Consider the following 20,214-nt stretch of genomic DNA (forward strand, 5'->3'; position numbering starts at 1 on the left):
AGGGAACACGTTTTGACTGTTTTTTTTCTGAGTCTAAAGGCAGCAGACATTGCTCATTTCTTACAGACTTGGACCAAAAAGAGTGCCATGGTCTTGACCTCAATCTTCATGGTCTAGCCGGGCCCTGTGTGTTGCCCATGGGGCAGCTGGGCCACAGTTTTCACAGGTCCCCTTTGCTGTGGGCAGAATACCAGGTGGGGTGGGGACAGGTGGCTGTGAGCCAGAGGATTGGTGGGGGTAGTGGTCCTGGGCAGAAGGCCCGAGGCAGAACTGAAGTTCTTCCCTCCTCTCCAGGACGGCGGCACTGGGTGTGTCCTTTGGGCTGGTGGCCTGTGTACTGGGGCTGGTACTGGGCCTGTGCTTTGCCACCAAGTTCTCGGTAAGTGGGGAGCTCTGGCCCCCTGGACCCTCTCTCCCTGCCTTGGGACGCCTGCCCAGGAGTCCTCCCTGGTGAGCTTGGCCGGGCTGAGCCCCTGCTCTGGTCAAGGTTGGGTGCCCATCTCTCCTGCCTCAGGGACAATTTCCTGAGTGCCCTGGAGGCTTCTTCTGAGGGACCCCTCCCCAGGCTGCCTGCAACCAGCCCTCCTTGCCCAGGCTGTTGGCTTTGGGTGACTTGACCCTGTTACCCCACAGAGGTGGTGCCCAGCCCGGGGGACACTCTGCACTATCTCCGAGAGGGTGGAGACGCAGCCCCTGCTGAGGCTGACCCTGGCCATCCTGACCATCGGCAGCCTGCTCACTGTGGCTATCGTCAACCTGGTGGGTCCTGGGGTGGGGAGGCAGGCCTCCTGGGTAGAGGGAGACCTCCAGATTTGGGATGCCTACAGTGTGGCCTTAAAAGCTGCCTCTGGTTGACCTCTCCCCCAAGCTCAGCAGGTGGCCGTTGGGGGTTCCTCTTTGCAGACTCAGGGCCCCTCACCTTTGGGTTTTCAAATGAGGACTCTGGGGGCCCAGAGAGCTTGTGTGGCCGGCCCCAGGAGGATGGGATGCTTTGAGCCACCACATCCTGACACCCCATTCATTCTTCATGGCCCTTCTGAGACTCAGTTTCTCCTCTCGGGGATGAACCCTTGCTCCTCTGCTGGTGCTCAGAGGCTCAGTGCTGCAGAAAGCAGCCTGTGGGACACTTGTCTACCCGCCTCTTGGACCCCGCATCCCAGGTTAGGGCCTCTCTCACCTCTCTGCCCTGGACCCTGGGTTTTTGGAATGTGTTACTGTGACCACCTCCCTCAGGGTCACTGGGGAGAAGGTTGAAAATGTTGGTCCCGGCTCCACCCCCTGGCCGCTGCTCTTCTGGGGGTGACTGTGCCCTCATCTCCTAGCCCCTCTGCCCTGTGAACCCGATGGCTGCTGTGGGGTGTCGGCACGGTGGCTTGAGCCATGCTCAGAGCTGAGCCCAACGTGAAACCTCAGGCTGCTGTGACACTCATGATTGCCTGGGGCCCGCCTTGCATGGCCTGGGCAGGTTCCAGTGTTCCTGTCCCTGGACTAACTCTGATGGGGACCCGTCTCCTCTGCAGCCCCTGATGCCTTTCCCAGTCCCAGAGCTGCCTGTTGGCAACGAGACAGGCCTACCAGCTGCGAGCAGCAAGACTAGAGCCCTGTGCGAGCCCCTCCCGGTGAGTGCATTGGGCCCGGCTCCGTGGCCTCACTCAGAGTGGGGCTGCTGCCGCCGGGGGTGCAGTTCGGACCCTCAAAGCATGGGTGCTGACCCCTGAGAGCACAGCACGTGGAGGCTGAGACCAGCCTCTCCTGCAGAGCTGGGAAAGCAGGGCCCCATGGGCCCACCTGGACTCTGGCCCAAGGGAGTGAGGAGTCCTGGCCTTGGCAGGCTTGGTCGAGGCTGTGTGGGCGGGCAGGGAGTGAGGGGAGCATCTGGCCTTGTGGGGATCTCCGGGTCAGGGTACTTCCTCTCTGACAGGCCTGCCGCTGTTTTATACACGAGTATTTGCAGCTCAGGGAGGGGTTTCATTAGGTGGTGGTGCCAGGGCAGGCTCAGGCAGGCTGATGGCAGAGGTCAAGGTCTCTGCCCGGAGGCCCTTGCAGACAGCAGACTCTGCAGCTTCAGAGGGTGGCAGTGCTCTAAAGAGCAGAAAGGTTCTGGGACAGGGGATGGTGTGGGGAAAAAGCCGAGGCGTGTGTTGGGAGCAGTGGGGTTTTGGGTGGGTTGTCTCCTGGGGAGGGAGTGGGAAGAACCGGGATATTGAGCCAGGGGCAGGCTTGATCCAGATTGGGAGGTGCAAGAATGCCGGGGTGAAGAGCGTGGTCTTTATTCTGGGGGCTGGGGAGCCACAGCACAATCTTGAGCAGGGCAGAGGTCCTTTGGAAGGGTAAGCTCACAAAAACTCAGGGAGGCAACTTGGATGCATGCATGCTCCGGCCTTGACCTTGACCGTGGTCTGTCATATCCAGAGCATCTGCATACTATGTTTTCTCCCCTTTAAATGAGCACACTTCATAAGAAATAAAACTACAGTAAAAACAACAGAACAATGGACACTCTTAGGTCTCATTGTTTTTTGTTGAGAAGGGAGGTGGTAAGGCAAGGTGATGCTGAGGTGCTGGGGAGTGGAGCTCTGGGGTATGTGCTGGGCCTGAGGCGAGAGTAGGTGGTAGGGTGGCTCTGTCCTAAGTGACACCCCACCCCTCAGTACTATACCTGCAGCTGTGTCCTGGGCTTCATCGCCTGCTCCGTCTTCCTGAGGATGAGCCTGGAACCAAAGGTTGTGCTGCTGACAGTGGCCCTGGTGGCCTACCTGGTGCTCTTCAACCTCTCCCCATGCTGGCAGTGGGACTGCTGCGGCCAAGGCCTGGGCAACCTCACCGAGCCCGATGGTACCACCAGGTGGGGCCCTGCCCATCCCCGTCCCCACGGTGGCCTGTTCACCTGGTGCCTGCTCACACCAAGGGGCTTCTGTGTTCATAGGGAGTGGGCACCTTGCAGGGTGGGGCTGGCAGATGGCCTGGCTTTCATCTCACAGTTGGGACTGACGCTTGCCCAGGTCCCAGGTCTCCAGCGCTCAGAGCCGAGGAATTCGATTCGCCGGCAGGTTCTTTAGGAGTCTCTGGTCTGACAGAGGCCACCGGGTCACCCTGTTTCCAAGCCAGTCTAGTGGTGGGGAGGGAAGGTGGCTGCAGCTCTAGCTCTGCGCCTCTCAGGGCCATGTCCTGGGTCTCGAGTTCTGGAAGGAGCAGTTGCTTCCGTCTCTTCCTAGACAGGTGGTGATACTTGAGGCGCTGGCAGGGCTGGGGTGTGTGGTTCTAGGGGTTCTGGGTCCCAAGTGGATTAAGGAGTGGACCTGGTCCCCCTAAACAAAAAAGCTGGAAGCCTGGGACCCAGAACAGAATCTGCTCCTGTGGGTCTGCCCCGCACCTGCAAAATCCTTATGCCACCCATCCACCCCACCCCGCCTGCCACTGACCCTGGCTCACCAGGAGCTCTGGGCTCCCTTCAGGCCCTCATCACGGCTGATTCTGGTCATTCAGGGGTGAGATCAGAGGTCTTTCCCATGAGGGCTCCCCCACCTCCCTGCCCACCTTGCCCCTCCTCCCTTTATCAATACCCCAGAGTTGTCTAGTTTTCCACCCACCCCATTAGAATCCATTTCCCCCTTTCCCCTGGGTGTGCATGGCACCTGGAGAGCATGACTCGATGGGTTGGGGTGGTGAGTGCTGGGAGTGACTTGGGCCTCCCTTCATATCCAGCGGCACCCCTAGCTGTTCCTGGAGGGACCTGAAGACCATGACCAATTTCTACCTGGTCCTGTTCTACATCACCCTGCTCACGCTCTCCAGACAGGTATGGAGGCTGGCCCCCCTACCCAAGCTCTGCCTGCTTTTCCTCACCTCCATCTGGAGATGGGGTGGGGTGGGCTCGTGTGGAGCAGCAGCAAAGACCAGAGTCCTGCCAGGAAAGCACTGGTCCCCTGGCCAGAGGCTCCCAGGACACCAGGGACAGACAGACCCGGCTAGGAGATGCACAGCAGCATGGCCCCTGCTCGCCTGCGGACAGGGCACTTATGTTCGTGCCGTTTGCAGATTGACTATTACTGCCGCCTGGACTGTCTATGGAAGAAGAAGTTCAAGAAGGAGCACGAGGAGTTTGAGACCATGGAGAACGTGAACCGCCTTCTTCTGGAGAACGTCCTGCCAGCCCACGTGGCCGCCCACTTTATCGGTGACAAGTTAAACGAGGTGTGCTGAGAAGGGGCTGGGGCGGAGGCAGGGAGGCGGAGGGTCCAGGCGCAGTCCATAGGGTGAAGGTGTGGAGTTGGAGTGCACACCGAGCTTGGCTTCCTCAGGTCTTGGCCTCACCGGGATGCCCAGGCAACAATGTATGGGATCAGCTGTGAGAGAACAGGTCTGGGGTCAAGGACCTGGGCTCAAGTGTGGTTGTGGACAAGGCACCTTGCTTTCCTGGGCCTTGGTTTTCACCTCTGTAAAATGGGCTGACAGCACTTCCCCACAGGCTTGTGGTGAGGATGAAATGTGTGTTCAGCGGTTTGTGATCTGGACATTCTGTGTTGATGAAAATGTCTGTACTTCTACCAGTTCTGTGTAGCAAGTTTTCTAGATAGGAAACGGAGGCCCAGTGAGAACGAAGACCTCCAACTGTTACCCTCCACTACTGCAGAGGTTCTTACCCCATGTGTACATGGAAACACCCATGGTGCTTCTGTGAGCAAAAAACCAACCTGAGCCTGACCCTCCCTGGCCACCCGATTCTTAATCACCTGGTAACAGCTGCCAGATGAACCTCATGCAGCCCACCTTCCTCCCAACCCCCCGAAAGCTGGGCTGGGCAGTTCAGTGCCATCTGCTCCTGAGGCCTTGCCACTCTTCCCATCCCCTCAAGAGGTGAAGTGGCGTAAGGTCCGGTTTCTTCCCATCCAGGACTGGTACCATCAGTCCTATGACTGCGTCTGTGTCATGTTTGCCTCCGTGCCGGACTTCAAAGTGTTCTACACAGAGTGCGATGTCAACAAAGAAGGGCTGGAGTGCCTGCGCCTGCTCAATGAGATCATTGCCGACTTCGACGAGGTACAGCCTCTAGCCCAGCCCTGTGCAGCAGTCCCAACCCATGCTGGGGAGGGAAGGGCGGCGGCACCTGCCATTCTAAAACCCAATTTAAAAATGTGACACAGGGCTGGGCAAGGTGGTCTATAATCCCAGCACTTTGGGAGGCTGAGGTGGGTGGAACACTTGAGGCCAGGACTTCGAGACCAGCCTGGCCAACATGGTGAAACCCTCTCTCCACTGAAAATACAAAAAATTAGCTGGGCTTGGTAGTGCACGTGCCTATAATCCCAGCTACTTGGGAGGCTGAGGCAGGAAAATCACTTGAACCCGGGAGGCGGAGGTTGCAGTGAGCTGGGATCACGCCACTCCACTCCAGCCTGGGCAACAGTTCACAACTCTGTCTCAAAAAAAAAAAAAAAAAAAAGCACCATGGCCCCCCTGGGGGGAATATACATTACACAGAATATGAAGGTACACATTTCTTTTTCATTCTGTTTTATGCAGCAAATACTTCGTTGGCATCTTCTCTGTGACGGGCAGCTTGCTAAGATTAGACTCAGGCCCTTTAGAATAGCTTCATTTCCAACTAAGCCCACGCTACCAACCAAGCCGATTCAGAGGAAATCAGTTTGGGTTGAATTATTTGCTGGAGACAAAGAATCTACATTCCTGTGTAGATAATGCCGTGTTTGCTCTGTGCAGACACAGATGGAAGGGAAGAGGGAGACAGTGTGGGGACGGAGACGACAGGAAGAGCAGGAGCCGCCAAGGGCCATGTCCTCACCATGCTTAGTCATGCGCTCAGCTGGCAAGGCAGCGTGAGACATGTGTACGAGAGGCGGCGATGGGTGGAGGGAACCCCACACCCTTCCTGAGGAGTAGGGGCAGCCTGGCTGTGGCTGTGGAGTGGCGGCTGCTTCACCGCTTCCTTCTCACCTGCAGCTCCTGCTGAAGCCCAAGTTCAGCGGCGTGGAGAAGATCAAGACCATCGGCAGCACATACATGGCAGCTGCAGGGCTCAGTGTCGCCTCAGGGCACGAGAACCAGGTACTCAATCCCAAGAGGGATAATTCAGCCGACTGCCCTCACTTAAAGGTGACCTGTCACCTTACCTAAAGGGTGTGTCCATATCCTGTCCTGGGGGAGGGGGAGGGGCCCAGGTGCTTGTAGGGCTCTGCCAGGATTTTAGTGGTGGGGATCCTCAACAAGAGTGGCGCGCCAGGCCCACTATGTCTGGGGGCTCTGGAGACGCAAGGATCTGACCCACAGCCTGTCCCACAGGAGCTGGAGCGGCAGCACGCCCACATTGGCGTCATGGTGGAGTTCAGCATCGCCCTGATGAGCAAGCTGGACGGCATCAACAGGCACTCCTTCAACTCCTTCCGCCTCCGCGTCGGTGAGCCCGGGCGGTAGGGGCGTGGGGAGCCCCTGCCTCTAGGCCAGCCCACCCAGTCTGTGCAGCACAGCTGCACCTCGCCGTCTATTATGAAAGGTTTGAGAATCCCTCTGATCTGACAAGCTCAGCAGTTGGACAATTATTCTGACGTTTTGCATAAGCATATAGTTAGCATATAGTTACCATTGAGAGTTTTAATAATATGTAACTACAAAAAACGGAGAACCAAAATTATTGACTGTAAACAGGTAACCTTAAAATACAGAGAAGGAAGCAAAGTTACTAAACCTAAATAGTTGTGGGCCTGCACTCAAAGCCAGGCCTTTGTTAAAACGGAGAGTAGCAGATACAAGTGTTAACATCAAACCCAGACTTCTGGCTTCTGAATCTGAAAAAGAGCTGGCCGGGGAATGCCCTCCTCACACCCCAAGCCCGACTGCATCATGGTGACTCTGAGAAACAAGCCAGCCTTCACTCTAGTTGTTTTGTCCCCACATCCTGTACTGGGGTATGGATTCTCTGGCCTCCCCTAAGGACAGAAGCCTGAGGCTTTGCCTGCATGCTTGGCTAACTGTAAACATCATCTTTAGGCATAAACCATGGGCCTGTGATTGCTGGAGTGATTGGGGCCCGAAAACCTCAGTATGACATCTGGGGAAACACAGTCAACGTGGCCAGCCGAATGGAGAGCACCGGAGAACTTGGGAAAATCCAGGTAAAGACCCATCGGGGAAGCAGGTAACTGAGGGGAAAGGATCTTCCCCAGAAGTGAGAGGACTTGGGCTTAAGAGCTGCTGTCTCAACCAGCAGCCATGGTTCTAGGGTTCTAGCTATCACACTCTCCCGGGAAGGCAGACTGCGTGCCTGGGTGGTCTCTATCTGTCCCTACCATGACAGGTGTTCTTCCCGCCTCTGAAGACACAGGTCTTCTTCCTTTTCAGGTTACCGAGGAGACCTGCACCATCCTCCAGAGCCTCGGGTACTCTTGCGAATGCCGTGGCCTGATCAATGTCAAAGGCAAAGGCGAGCTGAGAACTTACTTTGTCTGTACGGACACTGCCAAGTTTCAGGGGCTGGGGCTGAACTGAGGGCTCCTGCTGGGTTCTGAAAAGGCTGGGAAGTCAATCTCCTTCCCTGAAGCAAGCCCAGGAGAAGACTCCACCCCACGCCAATCCCAGAGGCATGCAGAGGGTGTGGCCACCTCCTGGCAGATGGCTGTGCATGTTGGCTTCTTTGGACCCCCACTGAAGGATTTCTCAGACACATGCAGCACCAGATTCTGGCTCGAAGCAGCCACTGAGCCATTGTGCGCAGGGGAGGCCAGAACCTCTGTGCCCGGTCTGTAACAGTTTCCAGGCAAGCTGGAGAATGTTCACTGGTTCAGGGCTGACTTTGAGACCTTTGTTCCCTGAGGTGCTATGGAGGCGACTTTAGCACATGATGAAAACAGACGCCCACCTCATTGGCCTGTGGGCATGCAAAAGTGAGGTCTGTTTTTCTAGACACCAAGGGGGAGTAAGCTGAGCTGTCTGGCACGGATTGGAGACTCCCTCTCCCTGGTGGGCCCAGCAATGAGAGTGTTTCTCACAGCCGCATTCTGGTAAATGAAGCTGAAAGGAGTGTTTTACATCTGTAAACGGTTTCAAACAGTAGAGAAACACACCTAATTAGCACTGTTACTTTTTGCCTTGTCTGGTATGTTTGTTTCAAATGAATACATTAATGGGGGTTTTATCCTTTTGAATGACTTCTTAGCTAGTAGACAAAAATCTCTTCCTCCCAGTATATGCTCTGCCTTTTTAACCACTGACACGTAGGGAGGACTACTGTCCAGTGTCAGCTTATGGGGTCAGCTGGCTGTGGGGGTTGAGTCCTGAGGAATGTGGTCACAGCAAGAAGGCAGGGAGCAGCGGAGCCTTGCCTTTGAATGAGGCAGCTCGTGAGGCAAGCATTCTGGAGAGAGGTGCCTAGAAAGGTGCGGCCTTTCAGCTCTTCCTTGATCACTCACGAATCTTTGCGTTCTCCCCTGCCGTCCTTCAACTGTATCTTACTTTTCTTACTGGAAAGGAATGGAGTCTGTTTAGAGATAAGTTGGACAACCTGTGAGTGCACCTCTCCTTTCCTTTAGTCTTCACAGCTAACTTTGGAGAGCTTCAAAACTACAAGGATCTACTCGGCATGGGTGTGTGCACAGGCTCCTGGATCTGGGAAGCCCGCCCCCTCACAAATGCTGAGCCGTTCTTGCTCTGAAACTGCACGAGTCAAGGCAAATGCAAAAAGCCAGGTTTTGGGGATGTGTCTTACCTGTGCTTCAACTTTCCAAGGAATTGAAAGTCAACCTAACTGTAACAGGGTGAGAAATAACAAAACTGCCCGTGCCTTTTTCTGAAGGGACTTCATAACCAAAAGACTTAACCAGTGGCCTCATCACTAGAGCATCGCCAGGATTTCTAAAGTACTCAGTTTCCCTATATAGCAGGGATTCTTAGCTAGATGTTACCATGAACCCCGTTAAGTTCTACAGAAAGTCTTGCATACAGGAGCCTTTACAAGATTATACAGGGTTGCAGACTGGGTGACTGACCGGACTTGTTGGGGTCCTGGGATGAGTTGCCCCCTGGCTGCAAATTAGAGTACAGCTAAGTGTGGGGTGGCAGTGGAGGGGACGAAAATTGAGCCTGCCTGCCTGTGCTGTGTCATGTGTGGCTTTATCAGCCCGAGGAAGGGCAGGCGTATTCTAATTTGCACAAAGGTGCTGGGTGGACTAGTGACAGCTCTGATGTGCTACACATAACTGGAATCAGTGTGAACAGAACTTGCTGTATAAAGGAATTTCATGGCAACAATGCTGGTAAGGGCAATTAGCCTCGCTTAAGTTGCCTTTTTTACACACCAACTTTTTACATGAAGGGTTGGTTTCACATGAATACTATACTGAAATCTGTGCTCGCAAGATCTAGCAGTGACCAGGGCTGCCCAGCGGGGGCTCTCCTGGGAAGTCAGGAAGGTTTCTGTTGCTAATATAACATGGAAACACATCAGTGCACTGGGCCTCTCTGAGGTCAGCTTATTTGTACTCTTGCAATATTTAAGTTGTTTTTTTCTTCAGTAACAGAAACCCCAGTTGGGAGTTTAACAAATAACTGATTACCATTCATGCATTTTTATTTCCTATTAAAGCACTGTGCTGTGCTCAGATAATAATAGTTTGTCAGTTTTTAGTTTTCAGTGTTCAGGTTATAGAATATAACTGACCATAAAAATTACCTGCGGGTATTTTCTTTTTATGAACCTGTTTTTAAATTACCAAATTATTTCTTTACTGGTTTCTGTTTTATGACAGAAACAAGTATCTAACAGTGACCTTCTCTATGGGTCAAGGACTTCCTCACAATTTCTCCTAACTGGTGAAAATAATACCTGAAGTTTTCTGCCTTATTGAGGAAATTTCCGAACAGAAGAGAAGATCATTAACCACTGCATACTCTGTGTATATAATAGGTCAATGTAAAGAAACATGATTTGAGGTGGTGCATGCAAATAACTAGGGTTTATTCTATATAATGAGTATTTATAGATCTGTAACATTTGTTTCAAAATGCTGTTTCATTTTTATAAAGTACCAGTGTTTAGCTGCTTTTTATACATTAAATTAGCAATTTAAAAAACTCAAATATCCAAAGGTATTTTAAATTTAAGTATTTTCTTGGTCCTCAGGAACTCACTAGAGATTAAAAGTAGTCTCTAAAACAACTTGAAAATTTGACTCTTTTAGCATAAGATTTTGAGTCTTTTGGGGGAATTAGTTTTCCTTTACCCTACTTGTTCTTCCTAAATACTAATTTTCAAAGTCAGGAAAATGGAAATCAAATGGCTTCCTGCCTGGGTGATTTATAGAAGGATTGTATAAGGGCCTTCAAACTTAATTTGTTCACTGAACAAGGCTATCTCCATCCTTTTTCCCTTATGTATAACAGGTTCTAGACAGATTCAGAAAAATCACCATTTATCTCAGCTTACTGATAAAAGGGGGCCATGCATTTTGTGGTCTCCTACTTAAGAGTTCAACTGCTTGGGTACTTGACCTTTGTATTTCAGATAAACAGTAAATAGAAATGTCACCTTTTGGTAATCTGGTAACTACCTGATGTATTCAAGGATGACTTAAGTTTATCTTATTTGGCTTATTACTTTGCTATAGTACTAGTAACTCTTTAAAAAATGGAAAAAAACAAAAAACACTAGCCATGTGACCCTGCTATAAAACTCCCAGTGTGCTTTTGTCGGGGGTGGGTGGGAGATGCCTAATTACCCATACAAGGGCATCATTCCCATTGGGTATGCAGGGGCAGAACCACACTAGTAAATTGTAAAATTATTTCAAGTATGTTCGTATAATGGAAAATATCACTGGATGGGGCCATTTTAAGAATGTTTCTTAGTGATGGTCCTGTCTGTGGGACATAAGGAAGAAGCACGGGCAGGCACTATTTTGAAAGAATGCTGTGCAGGTATGGCAACAGCCCCAAGCACGTTCCTTCCTCACAAGGGCTCCTTTCTGTATACATCACCAAGATGAGTCCCAGGTCCAGCTTTATTACCTAATACAAGTCCAACCTCTGGAACATTCAAATTCACTGTTCCAAAGTTTAATTAAAAACACAATTTACAAATATTTAATATCTTCTGAAAAGCATTTCTAAGTTAAGAATGAAAAAGTATGTACATAATATATAATCAAATACCAGGCAGCCTCAACTTCCACCAGGTCCACACTCAGCAACATCCGTCTTTTTAGGTTCTTCAATATCTGAAAGAAAAAGACATCACTTAATTCAACATTGTTTTTACCTTTTAATTAAAAAGGGGACATGAAGGTCAAGCTGCCATCCAGAACTGTAACTGCTGAGAGCCATTCTTTACCACATCCAAGGTTGAACACTAGGCACATTATCAGGCTATTATTGTGGCTCTTCTGCACACAGGAAATCTTTATTAATTCTTTAGACAAGATAAAAGGAAAACTAAGAATAGTTTTATACATTAAAAACAGACAAAACCTTTCAAGTGTTATTTGAAGGGAGAAGACTAATGTTCCTTTTATAGTTGGCCCTTCTTAGCCACGGGTTCCACGTCTGCAGATTCAACCAACTGCCAATCAAAAATACTTGGGGAAAAAATCCAATTAAAAAAATACAATGAAAAAAAAATACAGTATATTAACTAGATTCTATGAAGTATATAAGTAATCTAGAGATGATTTAAAGTATACTGGAGGTTGTGCATAGGGTATATGCAAATACATTTTATGTTAGGGACTTGAGCATCTACAGATTTTGGTATCCTTGTGGGGTAGATACCAAATCCGGGGTCCTGGAACCAATCTCGGGCAGACACTGAGGGATGACTGTAGTCACTACAGCTTTCCACTTTCCCAGAGAAAATAGGGCACGTACCTTCTGTCAAATCCACAAAGTTGTTTTCCATGATGGCGGAAGGAATGGAAATCCCCATTGCTTTTCGAACTCCATACGTGCTTACAATATCACCTGGAGTTACTTGCTGTGCAAGTTCTTTAAGATTACTGGTCACTTGTTCAGCTAACAAGAAAAACAAAGATAGTTCCAGATACTGAAACATGGTTCCTTTAGACAGAGGCATCCCAAAGAACAGTAAATGTACAAATGCAAAACAAAACAAAAACAAAACACAACTGTCCCTGGGATTCACATCAGCATTACTCTATAGTGCCATTACCACTGTACTCAGAAGTTTTTTCTTTGAAGCATCCCGTGACTCTCCTCTTATGGGAGGCAAAACATACCAAGATGCATTTCTCTGTATGAGGGACCCAAGAGACAGATCATGTTGGGAGGGGGTCTGGTGCTCAAACGTTCATTCTGGGCTTCCTGGAGTTCCCTGAGCAATCTGGTGGTCTCATCAAGTTTCTTCTGGAATATTTCAGCTTCTGTGTGGTAAGAAAAAGAACACACGGAAGAAAACAGACACCCTTGTGTTTGATCTTGTGTAATAAACTGACTCCTAGGCTCTAGAGCTTTGCTAATTATTGGTTAGCCTTCTCCCTTCAAAAGAGTAATCCCCTTGAAATGAAATCAACACACTATACCCATTCATTTAACTTGGTAAGCCAAGATCTTCCTGTGGTGAATGGCTATATTAATCTGTACTTATGAGACATGAAATCTTGACTGCCTACATCATGCAGTTTTTCAATCAAACCCTCTGGAGACACTCACCTTCAGAGTCAAAAACTTCAACTGGAACGCCAAAATTTGTTACAGCTTTCAGTGCTATGAGCCTGTCTTGAGTACTGGAGTCCAAACGCCCTGGTGGCTCTACTTCTGTAATCTGCTTCAAAAGGAAAAACAGGCAATTACTGGAGTTTGCTAAGCCACAGCAGTGCTAACTAGAAATTACTAAGATGGTGTGTATTTACAGGCAAAGTTACTCTACCTATTTACTATGGAGTCCTAATTTTGATGCTTACAGAAAATGAATTTCCAGAACACCCTTTTAAAATGCTATTCCCAAATCTTGGCAAAAACAGGTATTCAATAAATCCACACTTCTGTGAAATGTAATGGCATATCTCATACAATTTGTATCATTTGTTTAGTATGGCAACTATTCTAAAGATGAAGTAATGAGAGCCTTATTGTTGCTTAAACTGTGAAGAGCTTTTGGTGATGACAATGCCTTGTGTTTTTGAGATTCAAAGACTATTTCAGTCCGTCTAGTCCATATACTTGCATTCTTATTGACACACTTCCTGGGTCTTCTCCAGGCCCCCAAACTAGGCTGTCAGTATTGCATGAGAGAAACAAAATCTTAAAAAGGATAGAGCCGGCCCAGTGCAGTGGCTCACGCCTGTAATCCTAGCACTTTGGGAGGCCGAGGTGGGAGGATCACCTGCGGTTAGGAGTTTGAAACCAGCCTGGCCAACATAGTGAAACCCTGTCTCCACTAAAAAAAAAAAAAAAAATTTAGCTGGGCATGGTGGCGGGCACCTGTAATCACAGCTACTCAGGAGGCTAAAGCAAGAGAACTGCTTAAACCCAGGAGGCAGAGGTTGCAGTGAGCGAAGATCGTGCCACTACACTCCAGCCTGGGCGACAGAGCGGGACTCTGTCTCAAAGAAAAAAAAAAAAGGTGGAGTTTTTATTTTCAGAATCGTTAAGACTCAGAGTTTCCATAACCTCAACATTGCTTTTTAGGAATAGATCAACCCAGATATTAAGCAATCAAAAGCGAATGGTTCCATTTATACTATGGTGTGGCTCTCCAACTCCAACTCCATTGATCCACCTGATTTCTCTGCCTACATATGGGCTAAAAACTTGTGGTGGAGAAACTGTATAATAGTGTAACTTGGCACTGATATGCATTTATGATTTGCCATTTCAGCTAGGCCCTCACAACTCTACTCACTAACCCTTTTACTTCTTACCCAATAGGCCTTCCCATTCTCAAGACTTCTCTTACTCCCCTTATTTTCCATTTAAATGTTTCTCGTAAAGTGTAAAATAAAATCACCTCCATTTCTTTTGCTGTGTCAAGTGTCCTAGTATGGCCTTCATCTTCAGGCAATGACTGTAAGGATACAGAAAAACAGCTTTTTAGGAAAACACATGAAGGTAAATATCAAGGAAAAGAGAAAAGTGTCAGAAGTTTCTTGGCAAGATAAAATGAATACAAATATGGACTACTACAATATAATTTTCCAGACCAAAATGACTAAATACAATTATTAGCATTTTGAGAGGATTCCGTGAGCTGGGGTACTTATTACTGGTGATGTTATTTCCATGCCTGATCAAAAGCTACATACATATTTAAGAAGGTATTTGGTAAATAACTTATAAATACGTAAATAAACGGTATCTGTTTTTATTAGAAAAATCCCTGACAAGAAGACAGGAAGGAGTTCTAGGGATTACTGTTCATGAACAGAGCAATATTCTCAGATAGCAGAGGATTACTGAAAAATAATCAAATGCTACAGAGAATGTGAAAGCTTCTCAATCTTGTTCTGCACAGATAACGCACCCAGGAACAAGAGACAGATGTATCATGGACATCAATCAATGATGTCATCTTTCTTTGAAAGGTTCTGTTGTCAGTTATTTAACCAATTCCCAATTTCTAAAAATTATGAACAATGTATCCTTATATGTAACTTTTGTATTTTTTCTAGAATAAGTTCTGAGAAGAACTGCTATATTGAAGGACAAAGACACTTAACATTTTGAAACACATTGCCATATTCACCAAATGAAAAATATTCAATTTTCGTTAGATTATTAATTCATTCAGATTAATTGATGAGAAGGATATGGTAAAAAAAAATGTGTATTTTTAATTGATGTAAAGTTTCATTTTTTAGGTTGTGTGATGAAAGCGGTCTGAGTGCGGATATTTTACAGCAGTCATCGTTGAGCCTGACTGAGGCACTAACCTCAGCTCTGCTGACAGGTCACCCAGCAACCATATGTGCGGTTGTGAGCAGGGTACCAGGCACTACAGTCGCAGTCACCATTAAGAGTTAGATCTCCAAGAGACACAGGGTTTCTCTAACTATTGTGACAGGAACATTCTGGAGATCAACTCTCTTCTATATCAGCAGGAACATTTTCTGGTTCTAATCCTTGAGCCACAACTCTGAATGATTCCAGATTACGAACTATCTGCAGCTGCACTAGAGATAGCTTACAAGTGTTAATAAAATAGCAATGAGGAAGCTTTTTACTTTTTAACTTGAGGTTCCTCCCGATGTGCTATTACTGCATAAGGAAAAGCCATTCCCTATCATTTTAGCCAACTTAGTTTCAGGCCAGTGAGCAAAACTTTGCTTTTTTGTTAGAGGACACAACACCGACTTCTGAGTTGTAAACCCCATTTCTGAGTCCTACATTCCCAAGATGAGATAAGGATAATGCTTGGGCCCTCACAGATCCTGGTAGCTAAGCTACTCCTTTCCGTTCATTGTCCACCCGTGGCCTCCACCCGGGCTGGGCTGTCTTTCAGGGCCACGGAGTTCAGCTGTCATACTGGTTAATCCCATGGTTTCATTATACTGAATGACTAATGCTTGAGAGTCGATAATAAATTACCCTGTTCCGTTAGCAGCGTTCTTACCATCTCCATCTCTTGTAGGGTCCTGGAATGACCTCCTTTTGTTAAAACATCCAGTAGACTGTCTGCCATGACATACGGATAATCTTGGCATGTGGCCAAAAACTCATGGATGCTGCAAGAGAGAGGAAAGTCTCACATAAATCACCTCCACTGGCTTTATCCTCCTATCAGAGCCAACTGTTCCCATTAGATGCCCTCGGTTATACATCAAGACATCAAATTTCTGCCTAGACACAACATGGTATCTACAAATTAGCAATAACATTATCATGAGAGAATTAATATGAACACAGTAAAAATAAAATGTTCCAAAGAAAAATGAGACCTCAGTGACAGGGGTGCAGGCTCAGTCCCTGAATCTTCTGCTCCCCGCCCTTTCACTTCCTGTCTACAGTGATCACCTTCACCTCAGGACTTTCATCTGGGATCAAAAAACTCTCAAAAGTCACATGTCCAGTTTGGACCACACCCTTTGGTGCTCCACATGGAAGTCTAACAGACATCTCAAGCTTAAAACATACAAAACTGAAATGCTAGATCTTCCCCACTAAGTCATGTTCCAAAGTCTCCCCTTTCTCAGTAAATAGCAACTGCAGCCTTCCAAGCTCAGTGTGCAAACCCTGGAGTCAGCCTCGACATCTCTCCCACATCCCATTTCAATCAGTAAAGAAATCCTACTGGCTGATGACTGAGCCCTTCTCAGAACCTCACCTGCTACTCCCCCGGTCCATTTCTCATCTCCCTACTTCTGTCCTTGCCTCTCTACAGTCTATTCTTCAAGAGTAGCCAGGGTGATCCTTTAAACATCATAAGCTGGACTGGGTCACTCTTCGCTCGCAATCCACCAGTAGTTTCCATCTCACTGGGAATAAAATTCAAAGTGCTTATAAGGACCTACTCTCACCAACGCCCTCCCTGGCCATGTGCCTGCACACTTCTGCTTCTTCCTGCTATTCCTCAAGTGTGTTGGGAAGGCTCTCACTCAGGCCCTCTGCATAGCTCCTGCGCTGCCTGGAATGCTCTCTCAGGTGGCAGCCTTGCTTGCTTCCTCACCTCCTTCAGTTTTTGCTCAACTTTCCCTTTTGTGCAGACTTTCCTGACTGATTTAAAAGTGCACCCCTCTCACAGCCCCAGCACTACTCTCTCCTTCTCTGCTGCTTTACTTTTCTCCAAAGCACTTGTCATCATTTGACAAGAGGGCATGGGCCTTTGCCAGTATTGTTTCCCTGTGCAATCCCTATTTGTGGTATGCACAGATACATAATCCAGAAAGAATTCACTCAGGCTGCTGAGGTCTAAAAGATTAAATGGCTTGATCTGAAACCACAGTCAACTTCAGACTTATGGACCCCTACCCTGTAAAAACCACCACCACCAAACCACACTTACTAATGTGAAAGTGAACAGATTCTCCCTTTATCAGAGAAACAGGGGACTGGTGAATCTACAGGGTTAATTTCTTACACATAATGAAAATTAACAAGGTACTACTGCTAAGAAGGAATAATATCCAGTAAACTACTGCCATAACCCAAGCTCAGCATCCCGTCCTGAGCCAGAATCCTGCTAAGTCAGGACGGATCTCCTTGTGTTGATGGGATCCAAACTGCTCAGCATCCTAAACAGGAACACAGAGATGATCTTCCCACAGAAACATGCAATAAAGAATGGCTGAGTTTAACTGCAATGGTCTACCTGGCATGTGATTGGTCAAAAAGGCTTTTATGTGGGTTGCCTATGGAATAGAGCCATCCTATCCTGCCTCCTTTCTCGGGGAAAATGCACTGTGGGTTCCCAAACTGATCAAGTTTAGACCATAACTCACTGACACACAACATGTTACAAGAGAACAGATGGCATGTCAACATTTTGAAGTAACAAGTACCTAAACTTTAGTACTGGCTGAGGTAGTCTCTTTAAAAATATATTTTTGTTTAAGAATTAAAATACTGCAGATGCCACCATCAGGGAGACATGCTCTCTCTCCACTAAAGGATAATAGTAACTATGAATCCATTATTGTCAGCTAAAAAAAATTACTGAGCACATTTTTTACTACTCGGCCAGTTTTGTCAGTCTACCCACAAATCACGTATGTACATTAATGTTTTTAAACAAATGTAATCAGAATATTAACTGGAGACTCACCTGAAATCGCTTGGAAGATCAGAGTCTTCCCCATAGGTTGAATAGATTAAATCAGAATCATCCTTGCTGATATTCGCAAATGTGGAGTCATAATGCGGTGCGTAAGAACTGTAGGGCCCATAATTCAAATACAACACTGTTGAAAAAATCAAATACTGTAACACTATTCTTTAACTTGTATGTCAATCTATTTTCTTGTTTTACCAAAAGATGATTTATTCTCTCCTAACTTTACTACTTCATTGACTGGTTCGCAAATCTAAGATATTTTCTCCCAAACAGGTACTTGTAAAGTTACAACTCAAGTGAACTCTTCCCTACAAGGGAGAGGAGAGGAACAATAAAGAACAAAACTCATTTTGAATATGAATACCCAATTTTCCAGTCTCTTCTGAAGTTAATAAAATAGCTAATTAATGTTGCAAAAATACCACCAAGATACTGGTACCCATCTAGTGAATAAAGCGTAATTGTGCTTCCTTTCCCTAATACCCCAAAACAGAGAAGAGAAAAAAATGACTTCTATGCAGGAGCCTCACCTGGAGTGACTTTGTTCCTTTTATCCTCTTTGAACCCCTGCAAAGTATTCACTCCAGACTGAAGTCTTCCAGTTGTCATTCCCAGTCTCACAGGGCAGTAGCCTGGCTCTACAACATAAAACTGAGCACAGTGAAGGAGGCCTACATGGCCATGACCCACGGGGCCCTCTGCCGAGTGACTCCACATACACCACTGCATGGCATCTGCATGACCGTGAAGGAGGCTGGGAAGCCCTTACTACACCCACTTTTATAAGAAAATCAAAGCTCAGAAAGGCAGAGCTATAGCCAGGACCAAAACTTAGACCTGTTCATTACACTCTCCTGCTTCCTGGAATTCTTTATAACCACATACGCTTGACTTAAAAAATTAGACTTTTATTAAAAACAAAAGCCATGAAAACTTTTAAAAGCTGGGATTTCTAATGTTAAGATGAAAGTTAACCAGTACAAAGGTTAGTAAAAGACTGAGGGAAAACACCTGCATTAAAGACAAAAGGACTACTAACACATGAAGGATAAATGAGTGTCTATGAAAGGCATACTTTTAGTGCAATGAGAACAGGCATTAGCCAGGAATGAATCCCTGTGATGAAGCTGGGAATATGTGACATAGAGAAATCATGGGTGGGCACCTGAGGGGACTGCAAAAGATGCTGGCAGGAGATGTGGTCTCCGACAGTATCTAACAGAGGGGCATCTGCTCTCCTGAAGAAGAGTCTGTGTCACATGATCAGCCTGCAACGGAGGCTACTGCCACCAGTGACCAGTGTGGTGAAGGCACTGTTAACCAACTGAACATCTAAATCAGATCTCCTCTCCTTCTCAGTGAATAGTCTGGAATTTGGTTTCCTAATGGGTACAGGTACCAGATGATGAAGCTGAGAAGATGAACAGGGGTGTCTTCTACCTTAAACCACGAAAGTGGCCTACAGAGGGAGCTGTGCACACGGGGAGCCAAATCAGCTTTGGCCACATTTGATTATGTCTCAGAAACTGGAAACCCAGGAAACCAGACCAAAGGCAGAGAGACCACACTCCTGGCTTCACAGAAAGCAGCAGATCTTAAGGTGTCACCTCCACCAGTTAGCTGCATCTCCTAACACCAAATGTTTACCACAGCTATACTAGAAAGAGCAATGTTCTCAATCCTGTGGCATTCTTTGACCTATGGTCATATAAAATTCTACTTGTTTGCATCAAAGTAAAAACTGAGTTTTGTTTTGAAAACAGCACTAGCTCCTTTTCTTCTATTACTGTTCTCCTCCTTTAGAGAACATTCATGGTCCCCTTCTTTCCATCTTCAAATGCTATTCCCTGCTTCAAGGTTTTCACACCTGCCGTTCTCTCATCCCTTACTCAACCTAAACATCATCTCCTTAAGGACGCCTTCCCTGACCCCCAAACACTAGGTCGGTATCTTCCATTATGATCACAGCTGTTCTTTTCCTTTGTAGTATTTATTCATTATAGACACATACCTGCATAGTACTGATTAAGGACAGACTTCTTTTTACATGAGCCCTCCTCCCCCGACTCCATAGAACCTAAAGAAAAGAGACTCCTCTCTCTCTGTTTGGTTCTCTACTATACAGCTAGCTCCTAAGACAGCAGCACCCTGCTCATAGCAAACAATAAACATCAGAGACTGTTTCCTTAAGGGTAAAAATTCTGTCATCATTCATTTTCGTATTTCCAATTACTTCTCTCATTATGACAGTATGAAAATAAATATTTGTTGACTAAATTAACACTGTCACATTTGCATATCTCAATACATGATTCTCCCCTCAGACCAGTAACAAAAAGTTCTAATTCTGACATCGAATTTCAAAATATAACCTATATTATTTCCATTAAAACATCATTTGAGAAAACAAAAATATGACTGAGGCTCTAAAGATTCCCAATCTTTACAAACTTTCTACTGACTTCAGTGAAAGATACGTCACTAAG

At 47.0% G+C, this 20,214-nt stretch overlaps 2 protein-coding genes across 11 annotated transcripts in view; one reads left to right on the forward strand and one right to left on the reverse strand.

Moving 5' to 3' along the window:
- ADCY7 (adenylate cyclase 7) overlaps window positions 1-10,089 on the forward strand; it is a 73,805-nt gene extending 63,716 nt beyond the window's left edge. The window contains exons 16-26 of one of the 4 annotated variants that reach the window (XM_025370024.1): window positions 295-379; window positions 634-759; window positions 1,521-1,619; window positions 2,652-2,845; window positions 3,706-3,799; window positions 4,039-4,194; window positions 4,894-5,040; window positions 5,962-6,066; window positions 6,301-6,415; window positions 7,006-7,130; window positions 7,357-10,089. In XM_025370024.1, the coding sequence (XP_025225809.1) occupies window positions 295-379; window positions 634-759; window positions 1,521-1,619; window positions 2,652-2,845; window positions 3,706-3,799; window positions 4,039-4,194; window positions 4,894-5,040; window positions 5,962-6,066; window positions 6,301-6,415; window positions 7,006-7,130; window positions 7,357-7,503 (1,393 nt within the window). In that variant the 3' untranslated portion in view covers window positions 7,504-10,089. Of the gene's footprint in view, window positions 1-294; window positions 380-633; window positions 760-1,520; window positions 1,620-2,414; window positions 2,488-2,651; window positions 2,846-3,705; window positions 3,800-4,038; window positions 4,195-4,893; window positions 5,041-5,961; window positions 6,067-6,300; window positions 6,416-7,005; window positions 7,131-7,356 lie in introns of those variants that run through there. The other 3 variants (XM_025370025.1, XM_025370026.1, XM_025370027.1) reach the window with 3 other exon arrangements.
- Window positions 5,454-20,214, reverse strand: part of BRD7 (bromodomain containing 7) — a 56,717-nt gene continuing 41,956 nt past the window's right edge. The window contains exons 10-18 of one of the 7 annotated variants that reach the window (XM_025370034.1): window positions 18,259-18,366; window positions 17,720-17,855; window positions 15,572-15,683; window positions 13,970-14,026; window positions 12,673-12,787; window positions 12,240-12,383; window positions 11,872-12,015; window positions 11,161-11,225; window positions 5,454-6,499 (exon numbers count right to left, since the gene is read on the reverse strand). In XM_025370034.1, the coding sequence (XP_025225819.1) occupies window positions 11,170-11,225; window positions 11,872-12,015; window positions 12,240-12,383; window positions 12,673-12,787; window positions 13,970-14,026; window positions 15,572-15,683; window positions 17,720-17,855; window positions 18,259-18,366 (872 nt within the window). In that variant the 3' untranslated portion in view covers window positions 5,454-6,499; window positions 11,161-11,169. Of the gene's footprint in view, window positions 6,500-8,405; window positions 8,475-10,992; window positions 11,226-11,638; window positions 12,016-12,239; window positions 12,384-12,672; window positions 12,788-13,969; window positions 14,027-15,571; window positions 15,684-17,719; window positions 17,856-18,258; window positions 18,367-20,214 lie in introns of those variants that run through there. The other 6 variants (XM_025370033.1, XM_025370031.1, XM_025370030.1 and 3 more) reach the window with 6 other exon arrangements.

Source organism: Theropithecus gelada, chromosome 20 (genome assembly GCF_003255815.1).
Source record: "Theropithecus gelada isolate Dixy chromosome 20, Tgel_1.0, whole genome shotgun sequence".
Lineage (NCBI taxonomy): Eukaryota > Metazoa > Chordata > Mammalia > Primates > Cercopithecidae > Theropithecus > Theropithecus gelada.